The sequence below is a fragment of the Alosa sapidissima genome, chromosome 12 (assembly GCF_018492685.1).
Source record: "Alosa sapidissima isolate fAloSap1 chromosome 12, fAloSap1.pri, whole genome shotgun sequence".
Taxonomy (NCBI): Eukaryota; Metazoa; Chordata; class Actinopteri; order Clupeiformes; family Clupeidae; genus Alosa; species Alosa sapidissima.
This window is the reverse complement of record NC_055968.1, coordinates 36,576,557-36,585,394: the sequence shown is the minus strand read 5'-3', so window position 1 is coordinate 36,585,394 and position 8,838 is coordinate 36,576,557. Positions and strand designations below refer to the sequence as shown.

At 42.7% G+C, this 8,838-nt stretch overlaps 1 protein-coding gene across 2 annotated transcripts; it reads right to left on the bottom strand.

The window, feature by feature from the left end:
* Window positions 1-296: 296 nt before the first annotated feature.
* Window positions 297-6,114, bottom strand: LOC121678451. 2 transcript variants are annotated; one of them, XM_042058035.1, is made up of 5 exons: window positions 5,854-6,114; window positions 4,064-5,036; window positions 3,610-3,833; window positions 410-1,109; window positions 297-342 (listed from the first exon to the last, which is right to left on the bottom strand). In XM_042058035.1, exons 1-4 carry the CDS (start codon window positions 5,896-5,898, stop codon window positions 450-452), a joined length of 1,902 nt encoding a protein of 633 aa, XP_041913969.1. In that variant the 5' UTR covers window positions 5,899-6,114; the 3' UTR covers window positions 297-342; window positions 410-449. The 2 variants fall into 2 exon arrangements, with proteins under 2 accessions (XP_041913969.1, XP_041913968.1); XM_042058034.1 differs by having other exon boundaries at window positions 297-1,109.
* Between the last annotated feature and the right edge of the window lie 2,724 nt (window positions 6,115-8,838).

Below are 8,838 nucleotides of genomic sequence, written 5' to 3'. Positions count from 1 at the left end.
CCTCTCACACACATTTGTGCAGACTTCAAATCTGTTTATCCCTGTACACACACACACACACACACACATCTGCATGGGCAACACATCTGTTAGGGAAGTGTGCGATTCTAACTGGTCCCTTTCCTCTTGTCTTGTGTTCCATCTCAACTGTAGAAGCAGCAGGCGTCCATATGTGTTCACTTCACAATAACTAAACTGACATCACAAAACACTGGGCCTCGCTTTTAAAGACCTAAACAAAAATAGTTCTAAGAAATGACATCATTCCAAGGCAGAAAACAAACCAGAACATGTCAGCAGTTTAACTCATCTTTAATTATAAACATATTATGTAATTCCTAAACAATCCCTTGGCATATGCTTCTTTTTTCTTGTATTATATAACTATATGTATTATTGTCATAATATCATAAGGTATCCTATTCCACTGCGTCCAACATAATGACACACTAAAACGGTTGGCCCAGACCGCAGTTAGAGACGGTTGCCATGGCTCCTCGCATGGCGCGCACGGTCTCGATCCTCTGGACCAGCCCGCTGAGGACCTTGTCCATGCGGAGCTTGCTCATGGGCGTGCGGATGTACCACTCGCTGCTCTGCAGGTCCACTCCGCTGCGCGTGTTGGAGTACACGGTGTCGTGATGGCTGAGGAAGCCGCTGGTGTGCTTGGTGGCGTACAGGCGGAAGTCCTCCAGGGGGCAGCGCAGAGGGTCGTCGGGCGAGGCCAGCATGCGCAGCGGCAGCTGCTCGGGGTCGGCCGGGTCCACCCACTCCAGGCAGTCCAGCACGGGCCGGGCGCCGACCTCCGCGGGCGCCACGCGCATGAAGCGGAACTTCCCCGCGGGCACGGGCCACATGCGGTACAGGTGCACGGGGCCGAAGGTGCGGATGTTGTTGTAGAGCACCAGGTGCAGCAGGGCCTCAGGTGAGCCGCGGCCGAGCACGCCCAGACGCCTCAGCTCCTCCTCCTCTGTCTCGGTCACGCTGCAAATGACCGCCCCGTGCCGGTCCGTCTCGCGCTCACGTAGCGCCTGGCAGTACTCCTCGAACAGCTGATGCGTCACGGGCAGCTCAGGAGACCGCCGCATGCTGAGGAAGCAACCCTGCGCCTGAAACACACGCAATCAGTTACCACCCCATAATACACCAGACTACCCAGTTATCATCCCATAATACACCAGACTACCCAGTTACCATCCCATAATACACCAGACTACCCAGTTACCACCCCATAATACACCAGACTACCCAGTTACCACCAGACTACCCAGTTACCACCCCATAATACACCAGACTACCCAGTTACCACCCCATAATACACCAGACTACCCAGTTACCACCTCATACACTCCAATACACCAACCATCAGTCATACACAGGCATTCTGGCATGCAGTAGATTATCACATACCATTTTAACAATAGAGTTCACCAAATATTCATGCTATTGGCCAAATCATATTCCATGAAATATCACCTCAGTATAAGTATATACCAAAGATTCTAGAACAGAGCTTTGGTATATACTCTTTTGATCCCATGAGGGAAATTTGAGCAGTACATACAGTATAACCGTAAATTTTGTCTATATTTACAGTAAATGAGCACATATAACACAATGGTTTAAGATATATGCTTTCAACAGCATAAACAAACATGGGCGTTGTCAAGGCATTTCTGGTAGCACAGAAATAGGGCCCTATGAAATCCGTTTTATTAGAGTGCATGAAAATGCAATCTACTGTTATCCGATTTCTTCTTCTTATTCTTCTTCTAACGCTTTTTCCGCGTCTAATGCGGCTTCAACCGTTTAACGTAGAAACTTCATTCAAACTGCGTTACGTAGGTCTTACTTAGGACAGGTGTGGAATGTATTTTTCAAATTTGTAACTTTTATACTTTTTGAACTATTAATTAAAAACTATTAAAAATTTCCCCATAGACTTAACATTGGCGATTATGTCATCACAATAGGGCACTTAGAATCCTATGCCAAGTGTTCCAGCCAGAGCCATATGGTTCCGGCCACCTCCAGCAACTGTCTGTCTCAGGCTTTAAGCACACAATCTGGCTCTCTTAAGACTACACATCCTGTTCAACTGTTTCCTCTGCCCACAACTGTTTCAAAATAAAAGTCTCCACTACAATAATTCCATATTAAATAATTTAACCATTTAAACTATCCAACTATTTAACTGTTCAACTATTCCAACTGTCAGTTATCATCAACTATGCCTCTAGCCTACTATATTAAACCATCACCTACCTAGCAACCAATTTAGCAACTATTGAAATTAAGCATCTATGTCAGTTTCCATAGCAACCAAGATGATTATACTAGCAAACCACTGTAGTAACTCCTTTATTTCTGATAGTAGCCACCATGGACACCCTAGCAACAACTTCAAGTACCCTAGCAACAGCCTAGCAACCACATTCACAGTTAAAACCTAGCAACCAACATCATTAACCTAGCAACCAGCATAGCAACCACCATAACTACTCTAGCAACAGTCAGTTGTCATTAACTTTGACTCCCGTCAACTGTTTCCTCTCCCCACAACTGTTTCGAAATAAAACTCCTCACTACAATAATTCCATTTTAAATAATTTAACCATTTTAACGAACCAACTATTTAACTGTTCAGCCATTCAAACTGTCAGTCGTCATCAACTATGACTCCCGCCAACTGTTTTGTCTGCCCACAACTGTTTCAAAATAAAAGTACTCACTACAATAATTCGCTATAAAATAATTTAACTATTTAAACTACTCAACTCTTTAACTGTTGGGCCATTCCAACTGTCAGCTGTCATCAACTATGACTCCCCGCCAGCTTTTTTCTCTATCTGACCGCCATCTTTTTACCTAGATTATATTTTAGACAATATTTAACAATATTTCATTCAGCAGCCATTTTTACATTTTCATGCACTCGCAATTCCCTGGAATTACATTCTGTAGTTATTTCTCAAATTCCGTTTTTTCAGATTTAATTTTAGTTGTTTCGGATTTTTCTTTTTTTTTACATTTAACTTGAGCAGCATCTACCTATAAAAAAACCTCAATGACAGACACAATTCATCTTTTTAAATATTCAGCAAAGCCAATCATTCAAAGTTCTTCAACATTTAGCCAAATATTCAACAAATCTCTGCTCAAAAACAACAGTTAGGGCCTAGTGCCTGCATAACTTCAACTACATGGCCATAACTAGGCTGCAAGTTTCAAGTTCATGTTTCATTTTAAATATTTGTTGTTTTCTAGAGTATTTAGCCTACCATCGTTAGCACACATCTCCATTGAAGTATGGCTAAATAATGGTAAGGGGCTTGGTGTTTCGCTCTCTTGTCAGTGAGAATCTATTGCAGCACTTTTTGAATGGTGGGTCTGCGAGTCTGCTTGAGGCTGCTGACATTCGCGTCTGGGAGTGGCACTGCTTGACATAGCGGTATGTCAGCTTCTCCACACATTTCAACAATCTTCCACAAACTCACATCATCTACTGATTTTGTCATTGTCTTGAATGGAGGGATTTGCCCGCAGTGGATTTAGCTTTGTTCTTAAATTGCCCTCTAGGCTGAGAGAAGTGTTTAGAGGCACACCCACCTTGAGGTGTCGGTCAATGCAGCGTGCCTGGAGGACCATCAAGGCGTGTGTGAGATGCCGGTTGCCTCCCTCCCACAGGTAGCGCAGATAGGACCCCAGCAGGACGTCCAGCTCCACTAGCGCCAGTCTGCCCAGCAAGCGCGAGTCGTCCGGATGCGTCGACGTGCGCCACGACGGGAAGGACATCAGGCTGCACATGCTTCCCAGGATTACCCTGGATTTTCCTGCAGGCAGAAAGACGAGACAAAAGAGGGATGTAGAGCTGAACAGACGGCAGGTGATCCTCAGGTTCATCCTCATGAGACCAGACCAGAGGAAAGGTCATTTACTACAGAACACATTTCAGGATTTGTTTTTACAAACAAACAAATTAATGCAATTTATGTCATTCATATATAGGCCTAGTTTACACAGACACTGAAATCACATCATCGACTTTGGGTCCAGCACGTACTTCTGGTCGCTGCTGCCTTCTTGCCGCTCTTGGGCCCAGCGGAGCAGGGGGCGGTGGAGGGCCCGGCGAGGGGGGACTCGGCGGGAGGGGGCTCGGGGGTGCCTGGGGAGAGCTGCCCCTCAGACTGTGCCCTCCGCTGGCTACACGATGGCGTCTGCCCCTCAGACTGTGCCCTCCGCTGGCTACACGATGGCGTGGTGGAGGCAGCGTCCCCACCACCGCTCTGAGATCTGTTCATGAGCTCGTCCTCTTTGGCGCTGTCCGTGTCCGAGCCAAGGTCCTCCAGGTGCATGCTGTTCAGGGAGTCGTCGAGGACAGACCCGCTGGCGGCGAAATCATCTTTAAAGAGCTCAATATGATGGAGGGCAGTTTGGGCCAGTCTGAGGATCTGGGGCAGACTGGGGGAACCGCTGTTCTCTGCGGCGGACATGGCGGAGGCTGAGGACATGGCGGAGGATGAGGCCTGCTCTTGGGGCGCCCCAGTGCTGACACACAGAGGTTTCTTCTTCTTTGGAGTTTTCGCTTTGGGCAAGTCTGGGGTTGGGACCTCTCTCTGCTCACTGCTGACATCAAACCCATGTTCCCCTGACACGTGAGTGACAAGGCTGCTTCGGCTGCTGTCCAATTCAGCTGGACCTTCCTCCTGAGCAACACTAAGGTCCGCTGGCTCCTCTGTAAACTCTAACTCCTCTTCTGCTTGAAGAGAGACTCTCTTCCTCTTCTTCGTCTCACTCAGGACCTTCTTTGCCTCCCTAACCTTGTCTGAGAGTGACATCATGGGCCAGTTGTACGCATGGCCAGCAGAACAGTTCCATGGAAGCACAACAGTATTCACCTCCTCCAACCTGTATCCTTCCTCTGGAAAAGGGATGTGTGGACATATGGTGGAGTGAGAATGAGTCCAAGTCACCAAATTTTTGAAGTCTTCAACCATAACATGCAGCAAGGCCCCACTGTAGAGGTCTTCCATGAGCTGAAGGTGAAAATAAAGCAGAGAGGACATGCCTTAACCTTAACTGCATTTGGTTTATTTCACGCAATTCTGAATAAGCATTTGTCCATCTAACTAGTAAAAGTTTATCCTATGTACTGTAAGCAGTAAGCAGTAGCCTACGCGGTTTCCCTCACGGGATCAATTATACACTTGAAGTCTATTGGCTAGCTAGCTACGCTCTTCATATCAGAGCAGGGCAGCCGTGGCCTACTGGTTCGAACCCCGAACAGTAGGCACGGCTGAAGTGCCCTTGAGCAAGGCACCTAACCCCTCACTGCTCCCCGAGCGCAGCTGTTGATGCAGGCAGCTCACTGCGCCGGGATTAGTGTGTGCTTCACCTCACTGTGTACACTGTGTGCGTTTCACTAATTCACGGATTGGGATAAAAGCAGAGACCAAATTTCCCTTACGGGATACTTATACTTATAGCTAACGTTAGAGTGCTAACCCAAACAAAAAAAGCCTATGTTAGCTCTGAATGTAAAATGTAGACAAAAGTAATATGTTATATAATATGTTATAGATAGTAACGTTAATAATGTTAGGCTAAATGGGATAAGTTCACTCTTTGGCCAAAGAACATTAAAATTATATTTGTAAAATAATTAAATCCGGTTTTTGCGAAATTAACAGCTGTTAAGATAACTGTTATCACTAAAGTGAACTAAACACTTCCGGATAGGCGTTAATGTTAACGTTAGTGATAGCACTAGCTTGCTAACATTAGTCACATTTACATTATGAAATCTATCGCTAACATCAAGGCTTAATTTAATCAATGTTAACCTTAACTTACCCCAGAAAACATATCCACGTCCCTTCCAGCGACTGATTCGTCCATTTAGACAATACAGGTTTACTTTGTTATACTATTAAATTACAAATATCTCAGAAGAGAGATGTATGCCTGCTCATGCGGTCACTGAACGGACTGCTATTAGAAAACTAAATTGTGAGTTTTTGAAACAATGTGTTGACAAGGTGAAGTTGATACGATGCACTGTTGTGAAAACAATTCCGTTTAAACATAACTGTGATATTCTGACGTCTCATGTTGTTTAGATTCAGAACAGACAACATAGCCTAGAAGCCAAAGATTCTAGAGCGGAGCTCTGTTCTAAAATCTTTGCTAGAAGCAAAGATCCTTGATTGCTAGTAATCAAGGATCTTTGCTTTAACCCTCTCTGCTAGAAGCTACTTTTCAATGTTGGAATCAAAGACTCTGTTCTAGAATCTTTGGTTGGAATCCAAAATCACAGGCAATGATTCAAAGGCGCATTGGGCGTTTCGCTCTAAAATCTGTGATCACAGGTGTCCTGTCTGAGTCTGCAGCATAGACAGTAGGCCTAAAAGAAAGTTTGCCGTCACCCAGTCCAAGAGCCTGACCACCGGGTGTCGCACACATTCCGTCCACTTCAATGATTTACAGTTTTTCTCGATTGGACTGATAAACTTGATGAAACTGGGATCCACTTGATCTTCACTTTCTTATCAGAGCAGAAGTCATCTATTGCTAAACACATTTTCATTGGTTTAAGTCATTTTTCAAATCATTTAACAAATTTCTTATTTAAAGACACCATTGGATTAATGTGAAACAAATCATAGGCCTAGGCCTATTCACAGCTATATTGCTTGCAAACGAATGAACTCCTAGGCCTAATGTCAATGTGTGAATCAGCTTTGCACAAGCAATCATTCATTATCCAAGAGATACCATGTGTTCTGTGTTGCTATTTCATCATCATCAACCGTTTTTCTATTCAGGGAGAAAATTGCCAACAAAACATACAACAACAATAATCAAAATAACAAAACAAGAACAATAAAAAGATACAAAAGGAAAATAAAAATAATAAATAATTTAAACAAAATAATAATAATAAAATAATAATAATACTAATAAATAATAGGTTAAGGGAATATGTAGGCCTATATGTATAAATAATAATAATAGTAATAATAATAATAATAATAATAATAATATAAAGGACTAAACATTAGTCAAAGCAAGAACATTGTACAAAAACAACATTTATTACATGCAAAAAATGTAAAAGCTAATTCACCAAATTCAGATGTAATTTGAGGAGTTTGAATAATCCCTGTGAACGTGTTGTGGCAGATTGATTTCATGTTCAGAAGAGAAGTTAGGTAAAAAGGTAATTTCCCAGTAATGCCTTATAAACAAAAAGGGGGGTGTGCCTTTCCCTCCTATCATAGAGGGAAGACCATCCTACATTTTGGTATAGTTACAGTGATGAGTTCTAACCCCATCCCCATTTATGAAACATAGTGAACTGTGATAAACTCAAGAAATCAAGTGATGAAGGGGCCGCATGCATACACACAATGTCACCATAGTAGGACTAGTTGCTTGAATAATGATCATTCTGTTTTCTAAATAGAAGCAAGACCTAATCCTGTAAAGGATTTCTGCACACAATCAAATGCACATTGAAGATATGACACTGCTTGCTCTACAGATGTATACATATAGGCATAGAGGATTAGCGTCCACTATAATCATTGGAAGTAGCTACACAGACGTGATAACATAGGCATCAAGGTCACACTTTCTCGATCTAGGCTAAAGATCATATGTTTAGTTTCTGCTTCAAAAGCATCACCATCTCACTTAAAATAGGTATTAACATTTGGGGTTGATCACAGTATACCCACTACAGCTAACTAGACTACACCACAGTATACCCACTATACTACACCATTGGTATTATGGGACATGAGTAGGATATACATTGTATGGACCCTTTCAAGAGAGTTCCATTATCAGCATCATAGTTGGCCCCACAAGACTTCCTTTTTAACATTCCATATGTTATCTTAATGCAGAGGAAGTAGATTGGGGCCCAAATAGAACGTTCAAGCATTGTTTTTGTTTACCTTGTTGAAAGGGTCCATAGCCTACACAGGCCAAATATATTTTAAAAGTAGGCTATTAGAAGGCCTGTTTTATAGGCCTACAATAGAAATAGTAGGCTATCTTACAGTATTAGGCTATCACTAGTTCCATAAGGGTGTCGTTTATGTTTTGTTTTGATGAAACATCTGTGAATATATTTTCCACTGGTGGTTAGTCAGAGTTCATGTTAAGGTTTTGCCTTATAGCTAAATCTAGGCCAACTTTTGCTGCCCCCTGGATCCTAGCCCAAGTTGAGACCCACAATTACAGACCATCTTTTTCCCCTCTGTCTTAGTTCAGTCTAATTGGCTTATGGTTTTATTTTTAAAGGTCTACTTTATTTATTGTTTGTTTATTTTTTGAATTAATTGATTTTACACAAATTTGTTATTCTACCAACTTTAATTACCTAATTTACTTTCTGTGTTTTCCATTCTAATTTGATTCTGATTCTTCTCTTAGTTCTGTTGTAGGCCTACTATAGGACTAGGGGAGGTGCATATATAAATAAAAGCGTTCTTACTTACTTACTGTTGTAAATAGTCTGTTTCATTTGTGTAACTCTTTGCACTATAGACAAAATGACGTGACTGCAGAGCTGTTGAGCTCATAGTGCCCCTGACGCCCTGGCGTATATCTTGCCAGACAATTCTGCCGTCTCTTGTCACCAGAGGGGCATCAACTATTTATTTTCAAGCAGGTGTGTCACCTCACACCCACCTGCCAGGGGTAATTTCCTGAAAAGGGAACAATAGAGTAATGAATGATCCTCTTGTCATGTGATACAGGTAGAGTCTTCAGGTTGAAACCAAAATAATACGATGACTTAAGGAGGCTTACATTTGTGTATTCCTGCCA

Excerpts from the sequence above, each read along its gene's own strand:
- LOC121678451 (XM_042058034.1), bottom strand. The coding sequence starts at position 5,898 with ATGGACGAATCAGTCGCTGGAAGGGACGTGGATATGTTTTCTGGG. Across the intron at positions 5,037-5,853 it reads ACGTGGATATGTTTTCTGGG|CTCATGGAAGACCTCTACAG; the intron begins GTAAGTTAAGGT and ends TTTCACCTTCAG. Across the intron at positions 1,110-3,609 it reads GCATTGACCGACACCTCAAG|GCGCAGGGTTGCTTCCTCAG; the intron begins GTGGGTGTGCCT and ends CGTGTGTTTCAG.